Source organism: Xenopus laevis, chromosome 3L, assembly GCF_017654675.1.
Source record: "Xenopus laevis strain J_2021 chromosome 3L, Xenopus_laevis_v10.1, whole genome shotgun sequence".
NCBI classification, from domain to species: Eukaryota; Metazoa; Chordata; class Amphibia; order Anura; family Pipidae; genus Xenopus; species Xenopus laevis.
The window spans coordinates 135,093,528-135,106,068 of record NC_054375.1 but is presented as its reverse complement, the minus strand read 5'-3'; the positions used below and the strand labels follow the sequence as shown (position 1 = coordinate 135,106,068).

The window sequence follows — 12,541 nt, the reverse complement described above, 5'->3', positions numbered from 1 at the left end:
GGTATAGTAGGGAGAGATGGTGCCTATAGTAACAGTGGGATAATAGTCTCTGGGAAGGGAGTGTGACTGTGGGATAGTAGGTATAGTAGGGAGAGATGGTGTCTATAGTAACAGTGGGATAATAGTCTCTGGGAAGGGATTGTGACTGTGGGATAGCAGGTATAGTAGGGAGAGATGGTGTCTATAGTAACAGTGGGATAATAGTCTCTGGGAAGGGAGTGTGACTGTGGGATAGCAGGTATAGTAGGGAGAGATGGTGTCTATAGTAACAGTGGGATAATAGTCTCTGGGAAGGGAGTGTGACTGTGGGATAGCAGGTATAGTAGGGAGAGATGGTGCCTATAGTAACAGTGGGATAATAGTCTCTGGGAAGGGAGTGTGACTGTGGGATAGCAGGTATAGTAGGGAGAGATGGTGCCTATAGTAACAGTGGATAATAGTCTCTGGGAAGGGAGTGTGACTGTGGGATAGCAGGTATAGTAGGGAGAGATGGTGCCTATAGTAACAGTGGGATAATAGTCTCTGGCAAGGGAGTGTGACTGTGGGATAGTAGGTATAGTAGGGAGAGATGGTGTCTATAGTAACAGTGGGATAATAGTCTCTGGGAAGGGATTGTGACTGTGGGATAGCAGGTATAGTAGGGAGAGATGGTGTCTATAGTAACAGTGGGATAATAGTCTCTGGGAAGGGAGTGTGACTGTTGGATAGCAGGTATAGTAGGGAGAGATGGTGCCTATAGTAACAGTGGGATAATAGTCTCTGGGAAGGAAGTGTGACTGTGGGATAGCAGGTATAGTAGGGAGAGATGGTGCCTATAGTAACAGTGGGATAATAGTCTCTGGGAAGGGAGTGTGACTGTGGGATAGCAGGTATAGTAGGGAGAGATGGTGCCTATAGTAACAGTGGGATAATAGTCTCTGGGAAGGGACTGTGACTGTGGGATAGCAGGTATAGTAGGGAGAGAAGGTGTCTATAGTAACAGAGGGATAATAGTCTCTGGGAAGGGAGTGTGACTGTGGGATAGCAGGTATAGTAGGGAGAGATGGTGTCTATAGTAACAGTGGGGATAATAGTCTCTGGGAAGGGAGTGTGACTGTGGGATAGCAGGTATAGTAGGGAGAGATGGTGTCTATAGTAACAGTGGGATAATAGTCTCTGGGAAGGGAGTGTGACTGTGGGATAGCAGGTATAGTAGGGAGAGATGGTGCCTATAGTAACAGTGGGATAATAGTCTCTGGGAAGGGAGTGTGACTGTGGGATAGCAGGTATAGTAGGGAGAGATGGTGTCTGGTGTAGCAGTGGGATAATAGTCTCTTGGAAGGGACTGTAGTTGTGATTCCTTAGTTGTTGATAAAGTACAACTTCTGATACCCACTAATAGCAGAAGTGCTGAGAGTTGTGGTTTAACAGTAAGTCAAGTAGTATACATTGGTCAGGTCTGTAATACCAGCTTGGCAAATGAGATCCTTTATTCTGTTTCCTAATTATGTTCCCAGCCCAAGATACCATCTAGTTCCACAATGTTCGTTATTTGAGTTGTTAGAAAAACTCTTAGACTAGTTCATTAGGAAGTACATTAGTCAATGTCAAAACTCATGAATAATTTTAACACGTCTTTGATAGTTTAAAGTTAATGGATAAACCCTAATTTGTTTGTTCCAAGGATGTTTTCATCCCGTCGGAAGCACACTTACTGGCAATTCTCTGCAAACTGCACAGGAAACGAGCCCCATCTTTCTTCCTGCAAGGTGGGGGGTGTCATTTCACCCGATCCCAAAACCAATCAGACGTGCAGTGATGGTGCCCCTGCCGTGGTCAGCTGTACCCCTGGACGGGCATTTGCCCCCAGTCCCGGCACAGGCTTCAGGAAAGCATTCCGACAAGAGGTATGGGTGGGGGGCATTTTTAATGGCATATTGGGAAGAATATCCACCTTTTGGGGAAAGACAACATAGGAGTACCTTTAAAATGTTAAAGACCTCTGATTCTATATCTATTTAAGATTTATAATGAAATAGGTTTGTATGCATTCAAGTGAAATATATGACAAGGCTACAAATATGTGAAACTTAAAGGGCATGTAAAGGCAAAAAAATAAAATCCCATTTTTACTTTCTTTAATGAAAACGAAAGCTGTATCCAATATACTTTAATTAAAGTACCGTTTTTATAAGAAACCTGACTGTATGCAGTGAAATTCTCCCTTCATTTACTGCTGTGGATAGGAATTGTCAGACAGTCCCTAACTGCTGAGCAGGGAAACAATCATACTTATGAACAGCAGGGGGAGCCCCCGCCTTACTTCCCAGCCATGCAGAACTCAAGCAGCTTTGTTTATGACGATCCCTAAGCAGCCCAGACCACACTGAGCATGTGCACAGTCTTAGTCTTGCAAAGATGTTTAACAAAGTTACAAGATGGTGACCTTCTGTGGCCAACTTTGAAAGCATAAATCATTTGTTTGATTAGTCTTGTGGTGCAGTAAGTTCATGTTTATATTTAGTATACAAAATACAGCATTTCTAGCCTTATTCTATTTTAGACTTTACATGCCCTTTAACAGCAAATCTCCTATAGCCTTAAATGTGATCTTAACTGGCCTTCAGCCTGCCCTCCACATTGGCTTCTCTGATACTGGGAGCCCAGAGCAAACCATTTTGATCCACCTAAGCGCTCTTGATAACTGTATGGAGGTCTACAGTGAATACTGCTATACACACTGGGAATCATAGTGAGATATGACCATTAGTACTTTCAGCAGCTGCCTCACTAGATGCCAAAAAACTGCTAAGTTCAAACCCATGTGTCTTTCCCCCTTGCAGCAGCCACTAGTACGCCTAAGGGGCGGAGCAAACGTTGGAGAAGGGCGCGTGGAGGTTCTGAAGAATGGAGAATGGGGAACAGTCTGTGATGATAAGTGGAACTTGGTCACCGCCAGCGTGATCTGCAGGGAACTCGGGTTCGGTAGTGCCAAGGAAGCTCTTGTAGGAGCACAGTTGGGCCAAGGTAACAGAATGACCTCCTCCAAACAAAAATTCTACATTACTCCATAAGTATTTCCACAGTTAATTTTCCCTTTATGCATTTACACTATTAGATTGTGAGCTTCAGATCTGTCAGTCTGCTTTAGTGCACTCTGTGAGCTTTTCATGTATGTACATATGGATGTATGGTGTAGAGAGAGCACAGGCCATGATAACCTTAAAGGGATACTGTCATGGGAAAACATGTTTGTTTTCAAATGCATCAGTTAATAGTGCTGCTCCAGCAGAATTCTGCACTGAAATCCATTTTTCAAATGAGCAAACTGATTTATTTATATTTAATTTTGAAATCTGACATGGGGCTAGATATATTGTCAGTTTCCCAGCTACCCCCAGTCACGTGACTTGTGCTCTGATAAACTTCAGTCACTCTTTACTGCTGTACTGCAAATTTGACTGATATCATTCCCTCCCCCAGTAGCAACAACAGAACAATGGGAAGGTAACCAGATAACAGCTCCCTGGTAGATATAAGAACAGCACTCAATAGTAAAAATCCAGGTCCCACTGAGACCGATTCAGTTACATTGAGTAGGAGAAACAACAGCCTGCCAGAAAGCAGTTCCATTCTTAATACTGGCTCTTTCTGAAAGCACATGACCAGGCAAAATGACCTGAGATGGAGCCTACACACTACTAATATTACAACTAAAAAAAATACACTTGTTGGGTTAGGAATTACATTTTACACGGTGGAGTGAATTATTTGCAGTGTAAACACGTCTGTCCTTCTAGGAATGGGCCAAATCCATATGAGTGAGATCCAGTGCAATGGCTTTGAGAAGTCACTAACAGACTGTAAATTCAACATCCACTCACAAGGCTGCAATCATGAGGAGGACGCTGCTGTGAGGTGCAACGTACCGGCCATGGGCTTTGAAAACCAGGTGAGTGATGAACTCATCAAGACGTCACACAGATCAAACATATACCTTGTTATACATACATAACCTTGAGCCCAAACTGAGACACACTTGTGTAGATGGTAAATTCCTATAAAAGTCTTCTAATCCCCTAGGTACGTCTGAGTGGAGGACGTCATCCAACTGAGGGACGAGTGGAGGTTCTGATGGAACGGAATGGAACCCTGCGCTGGGGAACGGTGTGCAGTGAGACCTGGGGCACGATGGAAGCCATGATTGTTTGCCGCCAACTGGGACTGGGATTTGCTAGCCACGCATTCCAGGTAAGAGAATAGACCAGTGGAGTCCAGAGTGTTCAGAAGAGTTAAGAGCCTGGTCCCTTCGCTTTAAAGAGCTTTGATCATTAAAATCGTTTTTATAGAAGTAATTTATCATATACACTGTAGGGGCAGCTTTATAGTATGGAATAAAAAGCAAAAGTCTAACCATGAAGGAATGGTGATAGTTGTAGCTGTTGGATCATGTCCTGACCAGTACTTCTGTAATACACGATCCTAGCTCACACAGTGTGTACTTGTTGTCCCACACAGGAGACCTGGTACTGGCAAGGAGATATCAATGCCGATGATGTTGTCATGAGTGGAGTGAAATGCTCAGGTACAGAGATGTCTCTGGCACATTGCCGGCATGATGGTGCCAACGTCAATTGCCCCCGAGGAGGAGGACGCTTTGCTGCTGGAGTATCTTGTGTGGAGAGTAAGTGTGAACCACTCACTGTATGCTTATTCTTATAAAGTGGCAGGGTTGAGTCTGATAGGGCTACTTACACCATGTCTATGCTCCTGGTTGGTTGCTATTGGACATGTAACACCTATGTTCATGAACCAGCCCCCATTTATCTCAAGCCAATACTTCATGTCATCTTTACTGAAAAGTTCATGGAGAGTGTTGGCTCATGGGGTCTGACAATCAAACAATGAAGATTATTTGTACTTTGTCTAATTCTCTGTTAACATGATAGGGGGCTGAAGAGAAGCACATATTGGCATTTAGTCTATGTTCTATGGTGTGTGTGCTAACAGTATTCTCTACATCCCCCCCCCCCGACATGTTCCCGTCTGGAGTAGGGCAGCCAGAAATCCGACACCTCCATTTTCCATAAGCTCATCGCTCCTTTATTCTGCTGAATGTAAAAGACTCTATTTAAACATTTTTCCACACACACACAGCACCTCTTCTCCTCTTACATGGTGTGATCTAACCCAAATTTCCACCCGTCCCTTTCTGTATTGTAGTGTTTTGTTGTGTGGTATATTCCTTCCATTTCCATGTTGTAGGCTGACATGCTGCTAAAGCCATTAAATACCTTGTCAGGCATCAGCCGCTGAAATATAAAGCTCTTCAAACTATTATCTGTAGGAAGTCATTCTTGGTTCCAGGAGCCCCAAATTCTAGTTTTAATTATGTAGTAAATCACTGCATAGAACAGTGTGCTGCATCAAAGGACAATATTACATTGGGGGGAAACCATGGAAAAGGGTGTGAAGTAACCATCCCCACCCCACTCAAAACAACTTTTTCAATGCCCCTGAAAGTTCTGAAGGTGGGGGATGCAAAGAGTCAAGATGGCCAACGTTTTTGGATCATAATGGCTATCCATCAGGAGAAGACCATATCAATGAAGCAATGTAGTCCAATGCAATTCCAACCTGCCCAATCAGTGTTAAGCTGATTTTCATCCAGATAATGATCAGGCAGGACCTTCTGAAGGCCCCATGGACCGGCCAATAAACTGCCACTTCAGTCTGGATGAGCATTGTCATCTTTCATTGGCCAACGTTTGGGCAGCTTTAGGTAGGTTCACAAAAAGAGGTTTGAATTTTATCATTTTGGTGAGGACTTGCTACTGACAGACATACTAAATATCCATGACATTGCTGTTTACTGTTAAGGAATTCTGTGCTAATGAATGGTTTTAGGGCAAGAATATTCACAACTAATCATTTCTTATGGCTCTCCCTTCTTTCAGCTGCCCCAGATCTTGTGCTAAATGCCGCCCTGGTGGAGCAAACCACATATCTAGAGGACCGGCCAATGTTCATGCTGCAGTGTGCCCATGAGGAGCAGTGTCTGGCCTCCTCAGCTGATCGCACCAGTCCTACTACTGGTTACCGCCGCCTCCTGCGCTTCAGCTCCCAGATTCACAACAATGGTCAGGCCGACTTCCGCCCCAAGACTGGCCGACATGCCTGGATATGGCACGACTGTCACCGGTGAGTGTAATCCCTGAGCTCCATGACCTACAAACACTATAAACCATCCAATAGTGACAAATCCAACACAAAACTCATTATTACAATGGAATACGGTTAAGGAGAAGAAACAAAATGACATCATGCTGACATCATGTAGAGCTTGTGATGCGGCAAAGGTTCCCAGGTACTTCTCAGATCTATATATTGATCAGTACTACTAGGTACTATATATATATATATATATATATATATATATATATATATATATATATATATATATATAGCCAACAATAGCCACAGATACATTAAAGCAATAAGTATCCAGACACACTTGTAAAATACGTTGGAACACTTACGGCTACGTTTTAAACCGCCTCTGGAAATAACGTCAACCCAGAAAGTAAGTAACATTTTAGGTTTTATGGATTATAAGAAGCAATCAAACCTAATGTGCAATGCCTCTGGTTCAATTCAAAGCAAACCTTAAAGGGGTTGTTCACCTTTAAATTAACTTTTAGTATGATGTAGAGAGTGATATTCATTTTTGATTATTTGTGATTTTTAAGTTATTTAGCTTTTCATTCAGCAGCTCACTGGTTGCCAAAAGCAGGAGGAATAAGCAACATTGGGGCTCATTTATAAACACTGGGCTAATTTGCTCCTGGGCAGTAACCCATGGCAACCAATCTGATGATTGCTTTCAGTGTTCAACCTGCAGCTTACTGAAAAAAGCTAATCACTGATTGGTTGCTATGGGTTGCTGCCCAGGTGCAAATTTATCCTGTGTTTATAAATGAGCCCCATTGATAACTATAGACTCAAATACATACAGGATCTGGGTGAACATGTGGCAGTTCAGTCTTACTATTTACCCCCTTCCTGTTTCTCTTAAAGGGACAGTTCAGTGTAAAAAAATAAAAACTAGGTAAATAGATAGGCTGTGCAAAATAAAAAATGTTTCTAATGAAATTAGTTAGCCGAATATGTAATGTATAAAGACTGGAGTGACTGGATGTGTAACATAATAGCCAGAACACTACTTCCTGCTTTTCAGCTCTCTTGGTTTCCACTGATTGGTTACCAGGCTGTAACCAGAGACTTGAGGGGGGGGGTCACATGGGTCATAACTGGTGCTTTTGAATCTGAACTGAATGCTGAGGATCAATTGCAAACTCACTGAACAGTTATGTCCCATGTGGCCCCCCTTAAAGTCACTGACTAACTCAGAAGAGCTAAAAAGCAGGAAGTAGTGTTCTGGCTATTATGTTACACATCCAGTCACTCCAGCCTTTATACATTACATTTTTGGCTAACTAACTATATTAGAAACATGTTTTATTTTGCACAGCCTATTTATTTACCCAGTTTTTATTTTTACACTAAACTGTTCCTTTAATAAACATGTTAGTTTTGCTCCAATACAGAGTGTCCGCCCTTAATAGAAACACAAAAGCCAAAACAACCCCTTAAAATAGCAGTTGTTAAGTCCCAGGTATGTTTTACCTGCTAATTATATGTAGTGGGAATAGAAAATATCCCAGACTGGAGAGTGAAAGACATGGCTGTATTTAGGGAGAGAACACAGTGGGCAGTCTGTGCCCTGGGAAAGGGTGGGGTGGCTACACATTAAAGGATTGGTGGTGAGGTGACGCCAGGGCATAGAGGTGGAGAAGAGAGCTTAGGTATGTCTGGGTCTGGCCAAAAATACACCTGCGTTCTGCAGCCCAATATGAGAGAAGTTACAGAGGAATAATGTTTTTTTCTCCATACCATTCCTGCTGCCTTCCGATTCTCACAAATTCTCTTCCTACTGCATTCATTAGTGCTGACTAACGGCATCATTCTGACATCAGGTTCCTTACATTCTCCTGTCCCTCTGTTTTCCAGCCATTACCACAGCATGGAAGTTTTCACCCACTACGATCTGCTGACTCTGAACGGGACCAAAGTTGCAGAGGGACATAAGGCCAGCTTCTGCCTAGAGGATTCCGAGTGTGAAGCAGGTCAGTGGAAGTAGCGTTGCTTTGCCCTGGCAAATTGGTGTGTTTGATTCAGAAACTCTACTATTGTTTATATAAATAAGCTGCTGTGTAGCCATGGGGGCAGCCATTCAAAGATGGAAAACTAGAAAAGCACAGAGGATAAACAGCAGATAACAGATAAGCTCTGTAGTATACAATGGGATTCTTCAGAATTTATCTGTTATCTACTGTGTATCCTGTGCTTCAATGGCTGCCCCCATGTTTATATAAACTATCGTTGTTTTTCTGAAGCAAACACACCAGTTTTACCAGTGCAGTTCAACAGTACATTATATTATCACTGAGTGCAACCGTGCACTGATTTGAACAAGAGACTGGAATATGAATAGGAGAGAGAGACTGAACAGAAAGAGGAGTAATTAAAAAGAAGCAATAGCAATAAATCTGTAGTCGTACAGAGCATTTGTTTTTAGACGGGGTCAACGACCCCCATTTGAAAGCTGGAAATGATCAGAAGAAAAAGGCAAAGAACTAAAAAAAATGTATAACTCATTATAAATAATAAAGAAAAATTGCAAAGTATCTAGTAATTGGACATTCTATAACATACTACAATTTACCTTAAAGGTGAAGCACCCCTTTAATGCAGGAATTAATTTCCTAATTAAAAACAATAGGCAATTCAGCCAAACATAATTATTGCACTAATCTTAATGGGGGGGTGTCCATTTCAGCCAAGGGAAAATGTACAAAGCAGCTTGATGAAGCGCATGCTCTTCGTCTGGCCACAGCCCAACAACCAGAAAGAGGCTTTAGCCCTATATCAGCTTCCCTATCGTCTAATCACTCCTGTAACAGTTTAGATTCCAAATCTGAAGCAGCACCATCCTGTCCCCTGCTCTGTCACTACTCATGCTAGTATCTCCTATTGATCATAACGATGAGCTCTTCTACCTCCCCTTTCCCTTCTCTTGCAGATATCCAGAAGCAGTATGTCTGTGCAAATTTTGGGGAGCAAGGGATCACAGTGGGCTGCTGGGACCTTTACAGACACGATATTGACTGTCAGTGGGTTGATATCACAGACGTTGCGCCAGGCGATTACTTTTTCCAGGTGAGATTAACCCCTTGTATGTGAGGTGAAGGTAGTACTGACCCAAACTCAGTGACCAACATATTCTGCTGGGAGCTTTACACACACTCACCGACTCACTCACATTTAATGTTATCCCATGTTCTGCTGCCTACAGATTATCATTAATCCAAACCAGGAGGTGGCAGAGTCCGACTATACTAATAACATCATGAAGTGCCGCTGTCGGTATGACGGACAACGAATCTGGATGTACAACTGTCATATAGGTGAGTGGCACACAACCCCTCAGTGCAACTTAGGCATTACGCTGGGTTGTTAAAGGGGAACTATCTTGAAAATGTAATATAAGCTTCCTCATACTGAAATAAGAAACTTTCTAAATACATTCTGTACTGTTTCTGAAATAATCAAGTTTATATTCACTATCCCTCTCTCAGCATCTGTTTCTCTTCATTCTGTCTTCATGCAGATATTCATTAACACTTAGATCCAATATAACTTATAGGGGGGGCTACTTTTGCCTAGAAGATGTATTAGAGCTCACTCTATTAAAATCACCAGACATCATGTCTCTCTACATGCAGGATTTGTGCAAAAGGCATTTATTTTGTTAGATTTTGTTTGTACTGGAATCAGTTATTTGAGTGAGCTCTAATACATCTGCTAGGAAAGGAGGCCCTCCTATAAGATATATTGGATTATTCATCTGACATCCAACTGTTGCAAGAAGACAGAATGAAGAGAAACAGATGCTGAGAGAGGAAAGTGAATATACACTTAATTATTTCAGAAACAATGCAGAATATTTAATTGATTGTATTTACAAAGTTTTGTACTTCGGTATGATGAAACTTGTAATAAATTGTCATTTTTGTGATATTACCCCTTTAAAAGCCTTTGGGAACATAACCCATTCTGTGTCCTGTGCTAGGGCACAGCTTAATGCAGTATTATCTTGAGCACTTTTTGTAATTTACATTATTTCTAATTAGTTTCAGTGATGTTAGCAGTCAATCACACATGTTCTACTGTTTGGGCTGGACAGAATGTCAGAAGTGTAGTGTTACCAAGTCAGGAAGTGTCTCTTGATGCTTCTCTGCTCATATATATTGGCCCAATGGCACGGAGCGATAGAACTGAGCAGGGAAGTGTCAGGAGATGTGTCCTCCTTTAGTAACTTAAGCTTCTCCAGTTATATGTAGCTTTTTAAAACAGCAGAGAAGAGCTGTTGAAACAAAAGAAAAGGAGGTTGTGCTAGAGGGCATATATAACGATGGACATTACACAAAGGGAATAACCAGCATGGAGGCTATAAACAGAGGCTATGTTAAGACATTCTGCATAACATACATATAAAGTTTTCTTGCTCTTTACTTGCAGGTGGATCGTACAGCACAGAAACCGAGGAGAAATTTGAACATTTTAGTGGGCTCCTCAATAACCAGCTCTCCACTCGGTAGACCGAGATTCCTTGCAATGGGACAATGGCTTCTATAATTATACAGAGGGAGCACCACCTAACCCCAAAGCCAGAGGGGCTTGATAGAATCATGAGCTCCTGCTAGACCTTCCATAACCATCTGACAATAGTGTTGGCTCCAGCGAGTATATTATGCATTATACATTCCATCCCACTTATTTCTGTGTCATTGCTCGGGACTGTTTATGTAGCACATTATTCACATGTAATCACGGGACCTCTCCAGCCGTGTGATGTAGATCAGGCGTGTCTGGATTCCTCGGGAATGTGGGAGACATTTATTCAGGGCTTCTGTGACATAATCCTTGGTCTGTCCTAACTTTGCCGTATCACAATATGTATGAAAGATAAGAATTGAGCCAAATGTATATCATGTGAATGGCAGTCCTTGAGTGTGGGTGTTGTAGGGTGAAACTAAATTCAGCAGGACTCTCAGCTTTGCTTGTTGAAAGGTACAGTATGTTAATCTGTTCCTTTGTAAAATAAGTGGTGCAGCACCCCCCCCCCCCCCCCGTATCCCTGGTCCTGCGTCGGCCTTAAATTGGTGCTACCACAACACGACTGCTGCTACCCACTTGTTATATTGGTGCTATTAAACCTGGGAGTATGCCTACAAGCAGTTCTCAAGATTTTCCCCCATTCTATTCCTACAGCTACTTGATTATCTGCAGTCAGTGGGAGTCATTCATCAACTGTGGGCAAATTTGCCCGTGGGCAGTAACCCATGGCAACCAATCAAATCGTCCAATAGAAAAACCCAATGGCACACAGGTCTGCTGAAACACTGTTTTTATTGCGGAGTGCGGTGCAACTTTTCGGGCGGACCCCTTTGTCAAACGTTTTGGTCCGCCCCAAAACGTTGCACCGCACTCCGCAATAAACACGAAGTGTTTCAGCAGACCTGTGTGCCATTGGGTTTTTCTATTGGACTATTGTTAGGAGGTGGCCGAACCTCCACCTGTGTGTACCAGGCATCTCTGTACCACCTATTGCGTAGGGTGTACGAGGTCCTAGACCATATGTAACCAATCAAATTGTTACATGCATTGTTCTACCTGCAGCTGACTGTTAAAAGACAATCACTGGTTGGTTGCTATGGGTTACTTCCCATGGACAAATTTGCCCAGAGTTGATAAATGAGCCCCAGTGAGCTTCCTTACTATGTTGCATATGTAGTACCTGCGCCAACAGAGACCGCCAATTCCATCGCTGTTGTGTGCTCACCACCTTCCTCTACAAGGGGAACTATACTGGAGGGCACATAGAGGCAGATTGCTGAAGACTATCACAGCCACGTGCCACATTCCTAGTTAACACAACAAAGACTCTGTTTAAACATAGGTGTCGGCTCATTCCTTAAATACAAAATATATCATGTATATCAGTAGGAATCATCTTTCATGGTTTTCCCTTCGATTCCACAACAACCTGTAAAGCTAGAGCTTATCACGTAAAGTAACAATTCAGTATAAAAATAAAAACTGGGTAAATAGACAGGCTGTGCAAAATAAAAAATGTTTCTAATATAGTTAGTTAGCCAAAAATGTAATGTATAAAGGCTGGAGTGACTGGATGTCTAACATAATATATATGTTATATAACATAATAGTCAGAACACTACTTCCTGCTTTTCAGCTCTCGAACTCTGAGTTAGTCAGTAACTTGAAGGGGGCCCACATGGGACATAACTGGTCAGTGAGTTTGCAAATGATCCTCAGCATTCAGCTCAGATTCAAAAGGAACAGTTATGACCCATGTGGCCCCGCTTCAAGTCACTGATTGGTTACGCCTGGTAACCAATCAGTGGAAACCAAGAGAGCT

At 42.4% G+C, this 12,541-nt stretch overlaps 1 protein-coding gene across 1 annotated transcript in view; it reads left to right on the top strand.

The window, feature by feature from the left end:
* The window catches only part of loxl2.L (lysyl oxidase like 2 L homeolog), a 39,205-nt gene extending 27,866 nt beyond the window's left edge, over nucleotides 1-11,339 (top strand). The window contains 10 exon segments of the mRNA NM_001127785.1: nucleotides 1,664-1,886; nucleotides 2,823-3,006; nucleotides 3,780-3,931; nucleotides 4,063-4,230; nucleotides 4,498-4,663; nucleotides 5,937-6,180; nucleotides 8,050-8,165; nucleotides 9,122-9,258; nucleotides 9,395-9,506; nucleotides 10,621-11,339. Coding sequence (NP_001121257.1) covers nucleotides 1,664-1,886; nucleotides 2,823-3,006; nucleotides 3,780-3,931; nucleotides 4,063-4,230; nucleotides 4,498-4,663; nucleotides 5,937-6,180; nucleotides 8,050-8,165; nucleotides 9,122-9,258; nucleotides 9,395-9,506; nucleotides 10,621-10,700 — 1,582 coding nt within the window. The 3' untranslated portion in view covers nucleotides 10,701-11,339.
* Nucleotides 11,340-12,541: the final 1,202 nt, after the last annotated feature.